At 42.4% G+C, this 22221-nt stretch overlaps 1 protein-coding gene across 9 annotated transcripts in view; it reads right to left on the bottom strand.

The window, feature by feature from the left end:
* Positions 1–22221, bottom strand: part of LOC120897012 (protein bric-a-brac 1-like) — a 138612-nt gene that overhangs the window by 2161 nt on the left and 114230 nt on the right. For 7 of the 9 annotated variants that reach the window (XM_040301612.1, XM_040301592.1, XM_040301601.1 and 4 more), the window contains exon 4: positions 462–895. In XM_040301612.1, the coding sequence (XP_040157546.1) occupies positions 462–895 (434 nt within the window). The remainder of the gene's footprint in view (positions 1–461; positions 896–22221) is intronic. The other 2 variants (XM_040301653.1, XM_040301658.1) reach the window with 1 other exon arrangement.

Here is a 22221-nt window from a genome sequence, read left to right as displayed (position 1 = left end):
AAAAAATCAATAAAATTTCCATTCTTCCGCATGATTTTCAACACATCACAAAGAACTGTCAAACTCAGCCCAGCTTGTGATGTATGTGATGTATAAAAATGTTTGTAATTGATGTAAATACAACATTTAAAATGTGTTGAAAAACATCTTGCAAGCAATGAAAAATAATATTGATATTGGAAATTGACTCGGAAAACCCTTTATGACGAGAAAGAAGGATAGAAAAAAAGAAATATGATGTAAACAGAACCTCAACATTTGATTGACCTATGTGTATTGCAATTAGAAACATTGTAAAATTTAAGAAAAGGTGTTTTTTTACATTTTCTTTGCAAATTTAAACAATTTCATGTGCAACCATTCCCCCCCCCCCACCAAAAGGAAAGAGACAGTGGACGAGCGTGTGCGTGCGTGCGTGCGTGATTCACTTAACAAAACCGAAATCCGCGAATTGAACGTACCCCCATGGTGTTGGCGCTACTTACAGAGTGTCGGCCGTACATCATCGGCTCCTCCTTCATCTCTTTGGCATCGCGAAAGACGACACTCTTGATGACGCCCTTGATGTGGTCGTCCGGCCAGATGCCGAGCAGTATGCGCTGCGGCCGGCCGCGACCCTTCGGCCGCAGATCCGTACCGCCGTCGATCGACGGACCGAGCATGTTGTGCACCCGGTTCGCGTACAGCACGAACGTCGGGTAGGGGATGTCGTACTTGCGGGCCGCCTGCGACAGCGACAGGCCCTCCTTTAGCACGCTGAAGATCGCTTCGGCCATCGTTTCCGGGCGCCAGGACTTTAGCGGGCCGCGCTCGCGAAAGCGCAGATGGTGGATCAGGTTCTGGCTGTTCCAGCACTTCTGCCACATCGACTGGAGCTGGTATTGGTAACTTTCTGCTGTTGGGTTTGAATAGGGGAGAAAGAAGAAAAACGATATTGCATAATTAGTGCAAAAGATAGGACCAATAGGGATGCGCGAAGAGGTGTAAATATTTAGTAACGAATATACAAAAAAAAACAATGTTGTATGATGATTTCCAAATTAAAAGGTGAGATAATAAAGCAGCGTTTAAGTAAAAGTCAATCAAAAGCGAACAAGAGAAGTAACATTAAAAGAAGAGAACAAAAACAACCCATCAGAACTTTATTAAATATGACGAATGTAGCAGTAAACAACACAAAAGAAAATGAGAAAAAAGAAGATAAAAATCCTCAAATGAGAAACAAACCACGCAATAGCAAACGATTAAAAAGACAGTGAAATATAAAAAAAAACAAACAAAATCAATCGCCTGTCAAAAGACCGATCGAGCAAAAAGAAATTGGGAAAATAGACTCGAAACGAGTCACAACATACACACACGATTAATCAATGAATAAAACAAATGAAAACGAATTTCGAAGCGGCAGAAACGCCACTCTCCCACGTCAGTCGTTTGGGGGTTTTTCACGCCGCCTGGTTTTTTGGGGGGTGGGAAACCAAACGCCCCAAACGTGCGGCTCTTAAGTGATCCGGTGCTTTTGTTGACACATTAGCCGAATTAAAGTCATGAAATTATAATTGCCCGAAATATTGCGGCCTTCTTGCTTCACACGGACGGACCAGCCAAAAATTGGGCCCGTCAACCAGCGTGTGTGTGTGTGTGTGGTTATTGTTTGGCTTTGTGGCAGGCATTGCCAGGCCGTGGACCACGCGCTGCATTATAGAAAAGGTGCACTTTTTATTTGCGGGCATTTTTCGACTGTCTTTTGGGTTTTGTTTTGAAGTCGCAACACAATAACTGTGGCATGTTTTTGACCGATTCTTATGCCATGTCCCAAAAAAACGGAGGGGGGGGGGATAAAAGCAGTGATATTTTAAAATTCACCATAAAACATGACAAGGGAGGAGGACCTTCCACTCTCTCTCTCTCTATCTCTCTTTATCTCGGATGTATGACATTTGTTCGTTTGCATTGTGTGAATGTGTAGTTAAACTCTGGAAGGTGCATTCCGGTGAACTTTCGAGTGCGAGATTAAATGCTCTGTGTGTACGTTTGAAGGGTGCTAGGGAGTGTCAAACGGCTTCATCCTTCAAGTCCCCGTTCCGCCAAAGGACGATGGAGATGGAGATGCAGATGGCCACAAAAACCGCAAACCACCAGCCTTGACAGGACCTGGTAAGGCACGCTGTTGGAAGTGGACCTTGCTGTAGCTTTAGGGAGGCTTTGAGGTCGTGTTGGGGAGTCATTTTGGCGAGTGTTTCCACAAGTAATTGAGTAGTATTGAGTGTTGGATTTGATTTCTGATTTATTGTTAAATTTTTTAGCAACAAAATACTAAACGCAACCCAATCTACAGTGAGCACCGATTATGCTCATGCTTTATTCATACTCTCTCTCTCTCTTTCATTTGAATTCCACCTTTTGCTGCATCCGTTGCTGCTGCTGCAGCATTAATAATTGCACAATTTAATGTGCAAACGTGTCACACAGCCACAGTCGGTCGTTGCGGTACTACGAAAAGCGGATAACAATTTTCCCGGCTGTCGAACTTTATTCTCCGTGGGCAAACATAGGGACCTTTCCCTTTTGCCTCCCCTCTGTGTCTGTGTGTGTGTGTTATATGTGGATCTTTGCTCACACACCTAAACGCATTGCCCTTTAGGGGTAGAGGATTTATATTTGACAGCCAGCTGGACACCTTTCGATTGGTTGTGGTCAACAAAAAGGGTACTTGCTCGCCGAATTGAACTGCTGTCCTTTTTTTACAATGGGAAAATACTAGATTTATGATTCATTTATGGAGCTGTTTCAGTGTGCTAGGTCAGTGTGTGTCTGTGTGTTCGGGTTGGGTGTGGAGCACAAAATGTATTTAAGAACAGGAGATTGATTCCATTTCCTGCGAGCGTTTTGTGGGGCAGTTTTTTGACGGCAGTTCTTGTTTTCTATGTGAGATGCATCCGTAAACGAGTCATTTGGTTTTTTTTTTATTTATATTTTTACTCCTTTAACCTTTATTAAATGGTAGTTAGCATTGTTTTAGCTCGAGCCCAGCTGACCTTATTCTCTTCGACTGTTCTTTCCGATCGGTGTTGGCTGCCGATAGAATTTTTTGGTTCGCTGTAAAGCTAATAATTAACCATACAACGAAAAAGGCCCTGAATCGCTGGGAAAATGCCCTGAGTGTGTTGTGCCCATCGTTCTTATCGCCAAGAATAAAGCTGCTGGAGGGCGGGAAAACACACACCAAAGCCGGGGAGGGGGAAAAGTATAATCAAACACACCAAACACCTTCCACACGAGTCTGTCATCGGGCGGCTGGATGAGTGATGTAAAGCGTTCTCCCATTAGCGCAGCCCTCGCCGTGTTCGTTCGGTTGCCCTTGCAAAAAAAAAACAGGTGTGCAGGAAGGTGGTGGTGGTTTCGGGCTTTGTGTGTGTGTGTGTGTGTGTCGGATTCACCCCGAACCGCACACCGCATCATTAAATGGTTTCGCTTCTCGATGTTCGCTGCGCTTCTTTGCATGCCTTTGCGAAGGCGAAACGGGGGAAAAACCAGCCCCATAACAAAGCTCACACAGCACACACACACAGATGTATGGGTCTGTTGCATCTCGTTTTCCTTGGGCGTACCACGCGGGGCACGGCACGAAGATGGATGTATCGCATCATTTCTCTCGACATTATTTATATTCCTTCAACTGTAATCAATTATTATCTCTAATTGCTACATTGTGCGGCGGCGCATCGTTCGATCGAGCTCTCTCTCTCCTTCTCTCTCTCTCTCTCTCTCTCTCTCTCTCTCTGTGTGTGTATCGTCAGGGTCAGCTGTATGAGCGCCCTGTTTCTTTTCGTTAAGTCCAATAGGTGATCTTCACAACATACCAGCTGGACCGCGCATTGAGCAGGAACATGTTTATGTAAAGCAAGCACGCTCCAAGTGCAAGGGATGTTCATACATGAAAACCGTTCAAACGGCTAATTTCGATTATATTGTTTAATTTGTGAAACCATTTAAACCTAGATAACTTTTTGATCTCAATCGTCCACCCCCAAGGAACATTTCCTACGCTTTTTAGACTTAAACATGTCTTATCAAAGTTTTATCATGATTGGCCTAAGAATTAAATGTCGTAATACACAATTTTTACTTGCTAAGCAGTTTTTGAAATGCGAGCATCTTTAAAACATTTTAAAACACCTACAAAACCACCTATTAAAACCAAAATTGTTGTTTTTTTGGGTGATTTTAATCGCACTGTAGATGTGCTGTAAAGAGCTTCTAAAAACCGTTGATTTAAGATCTATCTAAAACTCAAAGCAATAAGACCATCCTGTCTAATTTTACGCTCGTTAAAACTATAATCTCTTAAAACCGACACGTCAGGATTATAAAAACAATGTTGGAAGAATAGTTGCTAGTTGCCATATTTTTGTACCAACAAAAGAAGCTATCATGTCTGACAAATTGAGCAGAATAAAATTGAGTGGAAGTTTTAGGCGAAATGTAGCTAAAAACTATCTGAAAATTGTGCAAACACATCCTATAAGAATAGTGGAAACATTACGAGCAGAAAATCAACCTTTTCAAAATGCAGTTGAACCAACAACAAACATCAAACCACCGCCTCGGGAATCCACACAATCTCTACAATTGGGACAACAACAAATGTTTTTCCCAGCTGTAAATGATGAAATTCATCGCCCAAGTGTAATTCCCGTTCAAAACTCCATTAATGATGATGAACAACTGTACAACGATCTTCAAAGCTGGTCCGTGGGTTTCAACATAAGAAAAAATGCCCTGAAGTCGCTTATGGGTTTACTTGACAAAAGGATACCGGGAGTTTTTCCGAAGGATCCACGGACTTTTCTAAAAACTGACCGAAATGTAGAAATATACACGATAGGTGATGGTAAATATTGGCATAATGGAGTTCGAGCATGCCTTGAGCAGGCGTTCCCAGCAATTCATCAGCTGGACAGTATATCGCTAAATATAAACATTGATGGACTTCCACTTTATAAGAGCTCGAAAGACGAATTCTGGCCTATTTTGTTCAATATTCAAGAAGCTCCAACCCTACAACCAATGGTCATAGGCATTTATTGTGGAAAAGGCAAACCAAGTGATGCCAATCTATTCTTGAACCGTTTCGTAGTTGAAATGGAAGATGTTTTAAAAAAGGGTGTGGAGATCAACGGCCACACTATTTCAGTATCTATCCGATGCTTCATATGTGATTCCCCAGCCAGGGCTTTCATTAAAGGTATAATGTAATAAAATATTATATAATCTACGCAATTACATATTTATATAAGTATTAATTTTGCAGGAGTTGCCTATTTCAACAACCAGCACGGTTGTCAAAAGTGTACTACAGTAGGGGAATATTCACATATCTCACACTGTAATTACTTTCCACGAACGTGTTGTGAAAAACGAACGGATAAAGCATTTCGTAAGATGGCTTATAAATCGCATCAAGTGTACGAGACAATACTTCGACGATTACCGATTGACATGATCAAGGACTTCCCTTGCAGTGATTGTCTTCATTTGATTGAATTGGGAATAATGAAAAAATGTTTGCATGGATGGCGTGACGGAAAATTTGCTTTTTATCGGACAAAATGGAGTAGTAAAGATATTTCTGAAATTACTGGCTTACTAGAACAGTTAAAAATGCCATCAGAAATTCATAGATCTGTCCGTGGTCTAGATTGTCTTTCACATTGGAAAGGTACAGAATTCAGAACATTTTTGCATTATATTTCAATAGTCATTTTGAAACCGTTTTTGGCCTCTGATGTTTACGAACACTTTTTGTCATTATTTTGTGCAGTTACTATATGCTCTTCAAATGAATATACAAAATTTCTTAATTTGGCACATACGCTCTTTTTGCATTACATAGAATTTTTTGGAGATTTATATGGAGAAGGTTACATAACAAGTAACGTTCACAATCTATGTCATGTAGTAGAAGACGTGAAGCGTTTCGGCATATTGATCGGTATCAGTGCATATCCTTTCGAAAACAAATTGTTTGAGATTAAAAATTTAATTCACTCTGGAAATCTACCCTTATCTCAAATTGCAAAACGCATACACGAAATCACTGAATTTGCTCAGCAAAATGTACTAACACAATCTTCAAATCAGGAATTGAAGAAGCCAATTTTAAAAAAAAGTTTCGCTGCAGATCATTCTGGTGCCACCAATGAAATTAAATATGCATGCGTGGAATTTGAGGAGTTCTGTTTGAAGAACGATGGGGCTAATAAGTGGTTTTTAACGAAGAGTAATCAAATAGTAGAAATGAAGTATGTTTTTGAAACCAGTGGTACAATTCAGATTAAAGGAGAACCAGTAAAAGATCAAAAATCATTTTTCGAAACGCCGGTAAAGTCGTCTTTTCTTAATATTTATGTTTCTTCTTTGGAAAAGAGCTCAGAGATGCTGTGCACAATCAAAGATATTAAATGTAAAATGGTAGCAGTTCCTATTCCAAAATGTAAAGAGGTAGTATTTATACCATTGTTGCATACGTTGTAGTTTTTTTTTTATTAAAATTCTAATACAAATCTTAATAATACGATACAAATCTTATTTGTAAGTGAATCAAATTCAGATAAGGGATTTCAGTACGTATTGAACTAAGGAAAAATATGAAATATCTTTTAAAAAGAAAAAAAAAACACCAAGTGGTTGAATAAAGTGACACGGCCAACAAAGTCGTTCTTACAAGGAAAAATATAATATAAAAGGCTGCTCTAACTTCCTTCCTTAACCTGTTCGTCTGATTTATGTTTAGAAATATTTTCGTTATGTTTGGGACGTTTAGATCTGGTACGATGCTTTGATGTTATTGTTTTGGCATCTATTCTTTGCTTGCTATTTCTGATAATTCTTTTGAAAAAATCGTCGCACTCCATTTCAGAAAAATCTTTATCTGCCAACACAATTAGTCTAAGAAAAAGAGTACGAGTTTTTTTAAAAAATTTTAGTCCCACTTTCTCCGTTTCCTTGCTGGTGATTCCAGGGGTTGATTGTTCTCCATTTTTTCTTTTGGATCCTCTAGATCCACCGGTCCAGGAACATTGCAGCAAGAATTGCCGAGTGATAAAATAATCAACTAATTTGTAGCAGCAATCGATCCCGTTTGATTTACCTGAAGTACCACAAATAAAGCTCATGCTTTGGATGTACTTTTGCATGGTGCTTTCATCTTTTAGAGATGCCTCAAGCTGTTCAAGATTATCTAATGTAGCAATAGGATCCATCATTGCTTCTACATGCGTTGCAGGCAGTGGCCATGCACCAATCGGGTTTTCTTTGACACTTTGTAAAACGTACTCGGAATATGTAAGCAGCTTCGCTTGAGCCTGCATTATTTTGTCTTGGTTTTCCATGATATGCATTTGGTTATTGATGATGGTCGCGAGCTGTGTTGATTCTAGATTCTGCACAGTTGAAGCTGGATCGACATAGACGATGTGTGGTGTAGAACATTGACTCTGCTCTTTCAATGGAAGCTGCGTTTGATCTAATTCAGTCAGCTAAAATAACAACAAAACATGAACATTAACTCACACATATTTTGCCTAGACTTGCTTGTATTAAGTCAAGTTCCTCATACTTACATGATCAATGGTATTTACGAAGATCATTTCTTCAGCATCCGTGGGAATACCATAATTCGTCATCTGAGGTTGGTTGGATGCTTCCGCGATCTCGTTAAAATCCTGCTTCACAAAATTTAAACAATCTTCAACGCGCTGGTGTCGTTGTCTTTGCGGACGCAGCAAAACTTGCTCATCTACTTCCGTGTCCGATTTTTCCTCCATTTTTTTGAGTTCATCGTAGGCTTCGGCGCGTGTAGCAAACTCCCTTTTTTTAATGCAGTTGAGTTTTTCCCATTTATCCGAAGGCACAGAATCCTCTTCGAGCTGTAGTTTTGCCACTAGATGTTTTTTTGGCCAATGAAGAATCCCTTTCACTTCCCAACGGCTCGGAACGACGCTCAAGCATGCTTCACCTCCTTCAATCGTTTGTACGATTTTATAAGGCATTCTGAAACTATAATCGATAAATTCAAAGACTTTCCTTAAAGACTGAATTAAAGTCTGTCCTTATCGGTCAACTATTCAACTTACAGGACAATTTTGTTAAGTTGCAACACTGAATTTCCAATTCTTTCGGGAGCACTACAACGACAGACGCTTTTGTTTATAAGTTTGACACTTGACACGATGAAGCTTCCTAAGACACAACAGCTTGCGCCAGTGCTGCCAAACAGGTTAACATGTTTTACATGTCATCGCGTACAGTGCTGTACAGTCATTTATGCTTAACAGAGCACATGAATAGGTAAACTAAGAGTTTTAAGACTAAACATTGTTTGTTGCCATACATGTTAAATCAAAATGTGTGTGAAAGAGTCGTAAATCAAAATATAAGTGCCTTAATGCAATGGAAACCATTTTTATTAATGAAATTGACATTTATTGGTACATAAATGTGTATGCCATATTGAATTTCTGTGTATGCAAGTATTTGATTTCATGCTTATAATTTAAATCTTTAATAATACATGACTTTTTTAAACATGATATTACTTTCTACTATGCTACAATATGGGATTACAGTCAAAGGTTTTTTTTGTTATTTGAAAATAGCAGAACACTCGGCAGTTCTTTTTAATTAATTTTTTTATTTTTATTTATGTATTTATTAAGTGTATTATTATGTCGGCGCTTCGTCTAAATTCGAGGTACAATGTAATATTTCACAGTAAAACTTTCTTGGCATTTAAATTTGCCCTTCGGCAATGTTATATTGCTTAACATAAAAATACGACTATTTAATTTGTTGACTTTCACGATTCACAGGCAGATAATGTTATGGTTGTATTTTTATTGTCACTGAAATCTTTCAAGAATAAAAATTTCACAGTGAAACGGATTATAATTTTTATCCCATGATTTCATTTTTTATTTAAAGATGTGTTTTAAAGACTTTCTAAAGATCATTGAATCTTGTTAAAGTATGATTATCTCAGTCGTAACATGTACTTGTAGAATGAATTAAATTTTCAAGGTGCAAGATCTTTAAGTCTAGAGAAGGTTGCAACGAATAGTTTTAATAGAGTTCTGTAGATGGGCCCTTTCAGGCTTAAAAGAGTTTTATTATGGTTTTATGAGGACATACAAGAAAAACTCCTATGAATTGAATACTTAATGCCATGATAATAACAACATTGTTAGAACTATGATAAAACTTAAAATGTTACTTGGGCCTCGTGTCGCAGTTCCTCAGCAATGCTTGTGAAGCGGCATGAAAAATTGAGCCCATGCAACTAAGTCGTGTGTGATTAAGCTCGTTGTGATTACTATTAAACTGGCTTCTCAAACACTCTCTTTCACACATATACACACACACTGGCATACAGGTATGTGTGCTTACAATAGAAAAAATAAAAAAAATAGCTTCCAACCAGACAAATTGATGCATTCGCAAAGCAGTCATTATCGTGTGATCGTGTGTGGACTGTGTGGACGGCACAAACAGAAGGCAACTGCACGCCACCTATAGCCGCATTGTGAGGTGATGTAATTTTATGATTTCATCTTTCTTTCTCGCTCTCTCTCTGCTTGCTCTGGGGAAATTCAACCCAGTAGGAAGCAATACGGCACGGGCTAGTATATTAAATATATATAAAAATATGGAAACCTTTTGCCGTGTCTACCGCTTTCCGGCTGCGTCATTTCATGCCATCAAACCGGACCGTTTGACAACATCCCAGGCAGCCCTTTTGCCCCCGTCTTTGGGTGCCCTAATGTACACCATGGCATTTGGATGGTGCAATTCAACCCAAACACACACACACTCACAGACCTGTGGTTTTAGTACACGTGTGCGTGCCCTCTCTATGTGTGTGTGTGTGTTTGTACATTGTGTACTTCTATTTCTCTTTCATAAGTAACAGTTCGCGTGCAGTGGAGAAGTCGTCGGTCGGGGGGGTGGCTTTGGCCGGGTAAGTGGGTAAGGGAAGGGCCGTTTGTTACGTACGAAGGGCCGCCTCTCTACACTCCAACCACAGCCCATTGCCGAGGCAAATAAATATTGCGTGCAGAATGTCGTAAATAATTAATATTATGAATATAGTAATGACAATGTTACTTTGTGTACGGCGTTGGCGAACGCCATCGCGTCGCAGCGCGTGTGTTAGAGAGAGAGAGAGAGAGAGGGACGGGTGAGATATAACAAAGTATATCTTCCCCCACCTGCTGCTACTTATACCCACCGTCACCTCGCATTAGAATGGTGTATTATATCGTATATCTGCTTGCTGCACGCTGTCGGGTTCGTCTCTTGCTGCCAGTTTTGCGCTGATGCAGTTTTTTGTTCCGGATTGCATGCTCTGCTTTTGTTGTGCAAGCGCGATGCACCGGCCGAGTGATTGATTATCTTAGTAGGTTGGGACACGTCCGGGTGGGGGGGGGGGGAGGACGTGTGGGATGCTTCATAGAGAGAGCGAGAGGGAGAGAGAGAGAGAGCGAGTTGTAAGCAGCCTGACATAGCAAAAGCTACCGTTTAGCTTACTGTGATGGTGGTGTGTGTGAGTGTGTGTGATTTTTTTATTGCTACTGCCCACAAGAAATGCGCACTCAACCGATCCGTCAAAAAGGAACGTGCAGAAAAAAATGGGAAGGAAATAACAAAAAGCACAAGAATCAAACACCAACTCAACCAGCGTGGAATGAATTGCGACTTGACAGGTAACACATGTTTCGCACACACGGGGGTTTTGCCTCCCGTCGAGCCCTGGTGCATGCGTGCCACATTATTCATTTACGCACCCGACCATGTGGCAACTGTTGGCGAGTGTGGCACGTGCCAAGCACGCTAAAGCGGGGCAGGAACGACTGGCTACAGTCAGACTGCTGGCTGACTAAAACAAATTAAATGATGGCAGATTAGGTGGTCGGCAAACCCGGTGGCACCGAGCTGTCAAGCTACCGATTAAGCTTGGGTGAATTTTAATCCGTGCCTTTTTGTAGGCACTAAAAGGGCGGTTGTTTATCGATGGAAATCGATTTTCATTTGTGTTAGCCGAAATTGGAATGTTGTGTTTGGTAGAGAAAGGACTGGTAGATGACACCCGCTATGAGCAAGATTTAAAGCGATAATTGAGTCATATTAGTAAGTGAACAAAGCAGTTTTGGAGTTGTTTTGTATGCAGTTCCTTCAAAGAAGAAGTCAGAAACAATATTATGTTAGTGTTAAATCACAACTTGTAAGAAAGCTCCTTGAGGAAACAAATACAAAAAATACATCCTAATGGACTAAACCAGCATAGGTAAAAGTTAGGGTAAAGTTCCCTTGATTGCATATTTACATAATGAAATCATTAAAATTCAGAAAAATAGTAAAAAATACTAACAAATATACAAAATTGATGCAAATATTTCAAGAAAGCAACACAAATACAGCATGAATCACTGCCCAGTCACACTAATTGGCGCCCAATTTAACATCCCATCCTTCCCAACGGACTACAGCCCTTTGCCATCGTGGACCAATTTACCATGGTCACATTCTTTCTTGTTTATTTAGCCACACTGCGCTCAAGTGTGCACTTTTGCATCCATCGGTATCGGTTTTTTTTTCTCGATTTGAGCGGTCCTAACGAATGCGCTGACAATGTGTACGGCCGAAATTGAACACACAACGTGCTCTCTTCTCATGCCCGCGTACACGCGAACGTGTCAAAGTGCAACGATGCACTCCTGCTCCAGCTCCACCACGATCGAGCTCCAGAATTTAGATGAAAAAACTGGCGGGCTTGTAACCGCAACACCACAACACTGCATGTGCGTGTGTGTGTGTGTTTGTGTGGTGTTGAAAGCTTGTTGTTTGCCGATACCACATAGAACATAGAAAAAAGAAAAGCACAGGACCGGGAAACAGGTCCATTTGCAGCTTCCTTTCTTTTTGTTTTGTTTTTGCACTATCCTAACTCGGTGTAGCTTTATCGGCTGTCGTCACTAGAGGAGGTTGACTTTGCGCGTGGGGCTTTCGGCTGAGGGGTACAGGTTGGGTTGGGTTTTTTTATGACACAATTCTTTCCCTTTCCCCTCCACTCCTCCTCAGCAAAGCAGAATGTTTGGCATGTCACGAGCTGGTCGCGAGAGAGCTTGCTGAAGCTTTGCACTTCATGCTGGAGTGTGTTTTAGCGAGTGAAGCTAACACACTGAATACGATGCCCCGACGTGAATACGATGCTCTGTTCGCTGTCCTGTCGATTGGGCGATTTTTTGGGCAATCGATCGACATGATAGCAGGGAAGGTTTGAAATTGCTCGAAGAATAAAAGTGGAATAGATGACTTGTCCGCAAACAGACCGGTCCATTGATAAACGATGGTCGGATGGACGGAATGGGTCCAGCCTGTTGATATCGTTACTGAATATTGAAGTTGTTTGAGTTTTTTTTTATGTTGAAGTAATTGCAAAACACTTTTGCAACTTCATGCTTTCTATTTTTGAGGAAAAATATGTTACGTTCGTACTATTTTGTTTAACAAAAACGCCCAAAATTTATGAAAAATAGTGGCTTGAAGAGAGTAAATCATTCTAGACTTTTGTTTCCCACAAAGCGTTGGGGCATTATGTTTAAACCTTATTTTTCTATAAATTTCAACAGAGTCTTGAAGAGATCTAAATCCATATTCCACCCTTAACACGTCAACAAATTACTTCCAACCAGTTCCGAAATCAAACTAATACCCACTAACCCACCAAACTAAGGGCCGGTTTTTGCCTTTCTACTGTTGTTCCCGCAAAGTTTAATTAACACCAATTCATCCGCATTGTACGGCGGTACAGGCGGTGGCTGCGTTCAAGCGCCCAAATTGAGCACGAGATAAAATCGCATCCGAAACCACCCATTTGCCTGTGAGCTTTAATCCCCCGTTTGGCGTGCGTCCACCCAAACCAAAACGCGACTTTCAATACCCAGCCACCATGCACCATAATTCACTCCCGAAATTCCCAATCAACACCCCCCGCGCTCACCATTCTTGTGCGGTGAATGATGCACCAGATGCATCTGCATGCGCCCGAATGTGGTATGAGGGAAGGTAGGGGTCGCAGGCAGGGTGCGAATACCCGGTTGACCGTTTGCAATGATTCCGTCACCTTTTTTTTCTGTTGTTGTTCGGCATCGGCGCACATTCGGCGCGTTACGTTCGGTGTGAGTGAGTGAGTTGTTACCTTTTCCCCAGCTGGGCTGGCCGATGTTTATTCGGAGTGAAAGAGTAGAGGCAGGGATGTGTGCGTGTGTGTGTATGTGCGAAATTTGCCCCGTAACCTCATAAATCGCGTCAGGCAGCAACAGCGGCAGCATCAATTCGGTGGCCGTGGGCACGTGGCATGATTTTCATTCAATTTGCATCCCACCCAACCACCCAACCCGGGGAGGGTGCGATGGTGCATTGATGCACTTCGACAAATATACACCACCCAGCGTGTGTGTGCATGTGTGTGTGTGTGTGTCTGTGTGGATGTTGGGAGGGAAAACATACAAAAATCTGCGCACGTTTCGCACGTTTTCCCATCCATCGTTGCATCATAATTTGTGCCACAATCTGGCCACTTTGGGGTGGACCACAATGAGGTGGGTGGAAAGGAGAAAGGTGGGAGGGTGGGGAAAGGGGGGAGTAGTGTTTATTTGACTGTGCGTTTACGTTTTCACACACTCGCGGTGTGTGGGAGCCGAGTGGGTGTGTATTTTTTTTCTTTTTTACTGTGCGTTTCTGTGTGTTTATCCGTGTTGTGCGTTTTGCCGCTTCAAACACACACACGGCGCGACAAACGGTGGTGGTTGGGTGTCGATGCTGACCGATTGGCAATTTCTCTCACTTTCTCCCCATGAACGCGGTGCCCGCCAGGGATGTGTGGATTGATACGATTATCGGATAATCATTTACATACCAGCGTGTACACGTTTTCGGTAGTGCGGGTAGTCGGCAGTTTTTGGGGAATCCTGGGGGAAGGATGTGAGACTTTTTGAGTGGAGGGGTGCAGGGTTTTTTGTTGTTCGGGATGGCGTGCTGCTGCTGCTGCTGCTGCACCGGTGCAACAAGTGGGAAATTATGGAGGATTTAGTGTCGATTACGCCTGTCAGTGTTTGTTCCGGCTTTGCTCCTGTTTTTTGTTTTGTTGTGGATGGGTGGGTAGGTAAAATTGGTTTTAAATAAATAAATTGCCCACCGGCTAGTAAGGCTTACAAACATGTGTTTCCCATTGGTAGTAGAAGTTGATAGCAGCAGTTTTGTTTGGCGTAGGGGTTTCATGGAGGACAATTCGTTTGGTCATTTTCAGATAGAAGATTTAAAGTACTAACTGCATGAACCATTTAGGCACTTGACTTATGCGCGCAAGCTTTAGTGAAGATTTGGGGAGGTGAATATCGATATTAAGAATCGATAATGGAAAATTCCAGGTTTATTGTAAAGGGTTACTTTCCCAGGCTCTCTCATTCTAGACTTTCGGTTTAGAAAAACATGAGCATCCAAAATCCATCAATTGAGCTTTACTTGAAGATCTTTTAGCTTGCTACCTAGGTTAAGCCTGCAAAGTAAACTCTTACAAGACTCTGAATATAGACAAATAGTTAGTTGTAACAGTTTATAGAATAATAGTTTCCCTGGGAATATGGCTCATGCTAGCATAAAGAGAAGAACAGACGAGTACATCCTCTCAAGCAGCTTACAGATATGTAAAGAGTTCGGCTGTGTCTGGAGTCATTGTAGGAGCGTGACATACTGAATAAATCTTTCAGGAGATCTTCCTCTTACAGAGGTTTTAAGGATATCGAAACGATTGGAGAGCTTCCCCGAATGAAGTTGTCATTCTTTGGAAGGAAGCATTGGAAAGAACGAGGTTTTAAGAAGTATTCTTCATGACGCGATGCTTTAAGCTGAAGGTTCTGAGCTGAGGCGGTCGGGTGGTGGAAAATTACTTTGGAGTTTTCCACCTCCAATTCTATTCTTATCCAGAACTTCTACAAACACAAGTTCAGAAAGTCCTGAACTGTCTTATAAGCCAAATATGTTCTATTCCTGCTATTCTGGATGTCTGTAGGTAGGTGAACACATGTTAGAGTAAGATATCATCAGTTCGTAATAGGAGGCATATTGTAGAGGCGATTACACTACTTCCTATATTCCACATCCTTCTTCTTCTTCCACTACATTGACATTAAATTCCATCAAAATGTCGTCTTCTTTGTATACTTTGCTACCGCTGCATACATATTGCTATATGACTATAACACAATTTATTGCAACAATTCTGTCAAACCTTCCCCAACAAAAGCCTAGCCTTCAAACAATCATCCCAACCAGTGTGTGGTTTTGCTTGCTTGCGATGGACACGCGTCATAAATACAACACGCTTCAACCTGACACAGGAAAAAGATGCTCCAATTTCAGACACCGTTCCTTTCCATCCGTTTCTTTTGCTCCACGCGCCCGGTGTATCAATGTCGGCGCATCGTATGGCGTACACGGGCCTCTTCGTGGGGAGGTTTTATTTCCACACATGCATCTTTCTTTGAACTCATCGTGCGATATGAAAAGATGCAGAGGGTTGAAGTGAGCGAGAGAGCACAAGAGAAAGAGCACAGCAACAGCGAAAAGAAAACTGCGCAAGCAAATGTAATAATCAGACACAAAAGCAACATCTTGTCTGTTTATGTAACATGTCAACGCAAACATATTGCACGATCGTTTTTGTTTGCCATCACCTACCCGCCACCCTACCACCCCGCTTTTGGTCGGCATCCGCTCCAAGGGTCACTGTGGATCGCTCCGAACAGTTGGAGCAATGGAGCATCGGTGGGCAGATGGGGGGAGTGGAATGGGAAAATTAAAGGAAAGGTTAATCAGTGTGGTACGAACGAGCGGCGATGAGGTCAACGAGAGAAAGGCCGTGAATTTACACATATTTTACAGCAAGCGTGATTGCATGTGCGGGTTTGTGTGTATTGCTATAAGATATCTGACATGTTCCTTTCCCGCCCTCCGTCCTTCCTTTACCGCCTTCTTCTTGCTGAAATTTCAAGCAAAAAGTCAACCAAACGGGCCAAAGCGGCCAAAAGGGGCTTCGGGTAAAATAAAACGGTTTCTTTTATCTTCACACCACCATTACTCATTACAAGCATGAATAAAAATTCATCATCGCCACGTGGTTGGCAGGGCACTAACACTTACTCGCACACACACACACACACACACGCGAGCGCGCACGCCGATGACGCATTGCTTTTCCTACTACTACTAAGCTCAATTGTTAAGTCCCATCTAAATGCAGCAGCATACCTTTTACGCCATCTCTTCTACCACCGCCTGGATGCAGTTGGTGTGCTGTGTGTGTATGTCTCGAACAACGTGCACCAAGGGGCAGACGCGGGACAACACAGTCGGTCGGGCGGTGGAAAATTACTTTGGAGTTTTCCACCTCCAAAAGCGCGCTCGCGCGCACCTACACTCTTGCTCTATTGTGTATTGTATTGTGTGCAGCGGGGTTTCTGTTTTGCCTCTCGCAACCCGTCATCATCATGTGTGTGTTTTTTTTTGTGTGAAAATGTGTGCATGCGTGTGTGTGTGCGATGTGTTTATATGTTGTTTACCATTTAATTTTGCCGCTTTTAGAAAGATTGCCTAGGAGAAAAAAAACGAAACAAGACCAGGGCGGCCTTCTTCACCCCACCGAAACTTCTCCCTAATGCACACCAGCTGGGGCGGCAAACATTTACGAGCACGCCGCCAAAGTCATCCCGTTTTTTTTTCTGTGCCTCTTCATGCCTCCACGGTCCCCCGTATTCCCCCGTGTATCTTTATGGCCGTGCCGTGTGTGTCGGGCTGTGTGTAGGCTAGCGGGGCCGGAATAAGCGCGAATGTGTCATATTTGAACAACGTGCGGTGGAATGCTGAATGCTTCAAACCACAAACACCACCCACCACCAGCTTCCCTTCGCTCTTTTGCGGCCCCTAGCTCTTCTATCGGCGCGCACGATCACGGTTCGCTATCTTTTTCGTACACTAAATTACATATAATAAACAATATAGCAATTATCGTTAAATGAACACTCATCTTGTGGGTGAGGGGAGTGCGAGAGAGTCTCTTTGGAAAGATGAGGAAAAAAACACAACCTCACATACTCACACATAAGGGCAAAAATAGGCCCTGACGACGTAACGCAGCTAGTAGTGGAGGAAAACCACACACACACACACGCAACTAACATCGAACACCGATGCGAAGGTAATTTCTCACCTCGTTTTTTTCTTTCTTTCATCTCCGTTGACAATGCGGTAGTTAATGCTTTGAGTGTGGGTTCGAGCGACGTTACAGCTTTGTACTCCCAAAGGTGGAAAGGAAGTTTGTAACGATCATTTCCATTACGCGATCGTCACTCATCGAAGTCGCTTCGAGCCCCGTTTTCGTTCTATTTTTCCCCGTTTAGTTATCGAATCGCTTTTGTTTGCTGTGAACAACGTTATAAATATTTCCCTTCCCCGTTTGGTGAAGCTGGGTGGCAATGTTGGAACAACGCGTGCCAGATATTGCGACAGCGCAGTATTTAAATTTCATTACCTTTTTTTTTGTTGTTTATCATCGCAGCTGAAGCTCCCTCTCGTTTGATTACCCTTCATTGCGTCACCCATACTAGCCCTTCATACGTATGCGGTGGAGCTGTATTTCTATTTGCGATCATTTCGCGCTCCCCCTTTCCGATGTCGATCGTTTCGATTTACCGGAATTGCAACACGGTTGTAAGGGCGTGTGGACGAGTTGGACAATCACAGCCCTTTGCGACAACACTGTCCTTGTCTGTATGTTTGTGTGTGTGTGCATATTGAAGGTATGGAAAATAGGTACAACCCAACGGGGCAGCTCTGTACCGATGGATCACGTGTAGTAAATTAATTGCAAATAGTTATTATTTATAGCGCTCAGCGCCACAGTGCTGTGTTATTTTTGTTCGGGTCGTTTTAACTACATTCTTCTTTTCTTTTTTTTGCACACCACTGCAGGTCACAGCTACACTACAAAACAGCGTCGTGAGTGTGTTGGAGGAGCACGTTGGTCGCTTATCAGTGCAACCGGGTGCAACTGAACGATCATCACATCATCACCGGTCACGTAGCCGCTTGATAGTTCTGTTTCTGGCTGCGGGCAGATTTGATTTGATTTGATGGGCAGAAAAACATGTAAACTTAATAGGCAACACGGTGCGCGATAGTGCAGCATGGGACTGCAAATCGGTTGAGGGTATGAGCGCAGGCGGAGTAATTAAATATTGCACTATTGCGCAGCCGACTGCAGGAGTAAGCGATCCGCTGCAAGGTTTTGTAGAAAAGGGTGATCCCAAAAAGGGGGGTTTAAGGAAGATGTTTGAACATGCTGTGTGGAAGAGTTTTCATGATTAGATCGTGCATAATACGGGTTTAAAAATAGCAATTAAATGACAAACATTTTAAACAAACAGATTGTCAAATTAATGCCTTGCTTGTTTTATTGCATACCAATCTTTTTGTGATCCGGTTCGAAGGACTAAATTATAAATTGCTCTTTATGCTGTTCCCTGTTGGAACTCTTGCACAAACTTGAACTTATTAAGGTAGTTTTAAAACTTATTTGCATTTCTTGATTATGAATTACTTATACTTGTGCGAAAAAATGTATTTTTACCCCTATTCTGAAGGTCAAAGTCAAATAAAAGACAGTGACAATCTGACAAAAATTGCTTTGATTTATAGAGCATAAAAGGGGTGAAAATTACACTCTATCACACTGCTTCTTAATCTTAATGATGATCGTTCGGAAAAGCAATTTTTTGTTTTCAAATCCCATAGGACGCACAATCGTTAAACTTGCCCCAGATTAGAGAAAGACCTTCACTAACCGATCGTAGCCCCTTCTAAAGTGCCCCTTCCACCTTCGTGACACGATCCTCGTGCCACCCGTACTGCGAGCGATCCACGTAATGCAAGATCGGTGACCCAAAACACGGATCGGCAGCCATGGGGGTGGCAAGGCTGGGGGCTGTGGCGGTGGTAAAAGCTTTTTTACTCCTTCATTTATCCTCCATCCTCCACCTTACCCCGTGCGCTCTAATTTCCTTCCTTCCTTTTGTTTTCCCCACAGGGGGATGATATTATCATAACGAGCACCTCCCTCCCCCAAAAATCATCTTATTTTATGATACCTTCTGTTTATCTGCACATCACCTCCTTCCCTCCCTCCCAAACGCTGATCGGAACGCGTGTGTGTGTGTGTCTGTACGCTTGTCTGTCTCGTGTGTTTTATAAAGTTTTGCCTTCTATTTCGCTTTTCATTTTAAATTTCAACGCTCTTTGGCTCTCCTTCCTTTGCTGCTTTTCCACACCCCTTTTCCCATCCCAACGGTCGCGATTGCAATGGAACGCATTTGTTTGCGCGTTTGCAATTAAGCGCTATATCGTTAATGCTTCGGTAATCTCTAACAGATAGAAATAAATATACCTCCTCATGCTCATTACCAACGGCTGCTCTTGCCGTTCGGGTGTTTGTGCTTGTGTGTGAGCAATTCCATGGAAGAATGAGACGGCAAAGTAGTGGAGAGGGAGGGAGGATGAGGAGGTGGCCAATGATTTCGACGCTATTTCTTTTTGTGCTCTGGTGGGGTGTTTCGAGTTGTTTTACTCTTTTTTTGCTCTCCCATTCCTTTTGGACTGTGTGGTGTTTTGGTATTTTTATAATAATCTTGTTGTTGTATTTTTTTTTTGGTTTTTGTTTTTCATCCCCTTTTGCACACTTCTCTATTTCGAATCGTCGTGGAGGTTAATGACTGCTTAATAAAAATGAAAGAGTAAGTGAAACGATGAGGCAACTCAGAGCGCCCATGGGGATCGGTGCAAAAATATAATTTCTTCTTTTTTTTTGCTCGTTTCGAGTTTGAATTTCACGTACACATGCGTGCCATAGACGTGGGGGGAGGGAAACCCAGGGAAGCCCGGAGAAGAGATCACCCGGGTAATGGACGGAGCGCATAAAGCCAAATATATGATCGTTATTGTTATTACAACTGCTCTTATTGCGATCATAAATAAGGCAGAAATAATAATTTCTGCTCACTATCTCGCTCGCTCGGACGGGACGGACACTGTGTGTCTGTGTGTGTGTGTGTCTGAATAATTTTAATACTCCACCATCACCATCAACTGCTAAACTCCTAAAGGCGCACACGAGCTCTATCTGCAAACTTTACCATATTTATCTTCATGATTTGTGTCGGTGTGTTTTACTGCCGGTAGTAAAGGTAGTTTTGAACTATATTTAATTACCCATTTTCGGGGTGGGTTTTGGAATTTATTTCACCCGACACAGGGAGAGTTTTAAAACTCCCACCATCTGAAGGGTTAATTTCGTTTGTTGCTTTGGCGCACCGTACACAGAAAGGGTGGCGCAGAAACGGTTCCCGCCGCCCATGGTACACATTTAAATAAACGTATTAATAAAAATTAAATAAATAACAGCGCTGAATGTGCGCGAAACCGCGTTGCGCGGTTCCGCGGTCAGCTGGAATGCGCGCACCACACTTAGACCGTGCGCAAACACACACACACACGCATACACAAAAGCGGTCGCAAAACAATCAGCTCAGCATCAGCATCTTCTGAGGGTGTAGACAAAATCTGTGTGTGTGTGTGTGTGCTCATTGGAGATGAATGTTGAAATTTTAAGCAAACAAATTCAAACGCCTCGTCGGACCCGTTGCGTTTGCCTTTTTTTGTAGCTACGGTTCAATATGATGGTTATTTTTTTATTGCTGCTTGTGCAAAATATGTTGCCCCTAGCCGGTTGGAGCGTCCTTCGCAATTGAAGGGGTTTTCCATTAAGAAAGCCAAAGGAAAGGAAAAGCAAGAAAATAAAAAAACGGTGAGAGCTCTCACCGCCAAACCGAACTGTCGAGTGCTGCGCGTGTGTGATCGTTGGAGTGCTTGTTGAAGTGATCGTGCCACCCATCGAATCGAATCCGAACATGCCTTCAAATCGCCTCACCCATCCATCCCTTGCAAACAGCGCTTCAAAGCGATCAAAGGTGCTGATCAACGCACGCATCAAAGGGTAATGTAAACCTCTTCCACCTTCGGTGGTGCAGGACCCGCCCGGGGCCTGTTGTGTCGTGGTTTTGTAGGGGAGGGGGAGCAAAAAAAAAACCTCCCGTACGAAACACTTCAATCGAATTTTTGTTCTTCTCCCTTGGATGTGGGTGGCAGTAAGAAAAAAATAAGAAGAAAAGATTCTTTTGATCGGGTGATTTATTTTCCGGTCGATATAAACAATCGATGCGGACGGCAGCAGCAGCAGGTGGATTAGTTTCGGTGTCGAAAGCAGGGAACTGCGCGAGCGCGCATTTATTTTAACAAAATTTGAGGCAAAGATTTTATTGCCCCGAAAGGTGTGGAAAAAGGCCGCTCAAACGTTGAATTGTGTGTGTGAGTGTGTGTGGGGAGGGTGAAAGAAATATAAAAGGAAATGCGCGTGCAAAAGCAACAGGTGTTACGCGGGCAGGTTACACTTCGTTATTGGCAAAATTGGGAGCGAAAACTGGCGGCTGTTAGAACTGAAGTTTTTAAATATATGATATTGATTAATCAATGGGAAGCGTTACTTTGAAGAATATTTGGGGGAGAAAAAAAACTACAATGAAATTTGAAATAGATTTCCCTCTTTGACAACCACTCCAGATTGAACGCCCTGATGCGAGACAGATTGAATCAAGATAATCGGCCAAACAGGGCACCGTCGACAAACAGTGGCGGCAGTTGAAATCGATGGTAGAATTATGTTCCCTCCTGTTTTTTTTGGAACCAAAATAGATTTCCAATCGAATTCAAAATGGAGCCAAGAGTAAGAGGGAAAACAAACAATGACAAGAAAACGAATGCATTTTACAGTGAACCCCGTCCTCAGCCAACCTCGCATCGTTTCGCTGCAATATTTACTGCCATTAATTGTGGCAAATGTTTCGATCGCGTGTGCGCATTCGGTTTGGGTTTGTTTTCCCGGTTTTTCTATCCCCACATCCCCACACACAAACACACGCGGGCACGAGACCGGCTATTGGAAAATCAATTAAAACCCCTTCATATCCTTATGCAGTAATTACGCGCGCCCGGTGA

The sequence above is a fragment of the Anopheles arabiensis genome, chromosome 2, assembly GCF_016920715.1.
Source record: "Anopheles arabiensis isolate DONGOLA chromosome 2, AaraD3, whole genome shotgun sequence".
Lineage (NCBI taxonomy): Eukaryota > Metazoa > Arthropoda > Insecta > Diptera > Culicidae > Anopheles > Anopheles arabiensis.
This window is presented reverse-complemented; position numbering and strand designations above follow the sequence as displayed.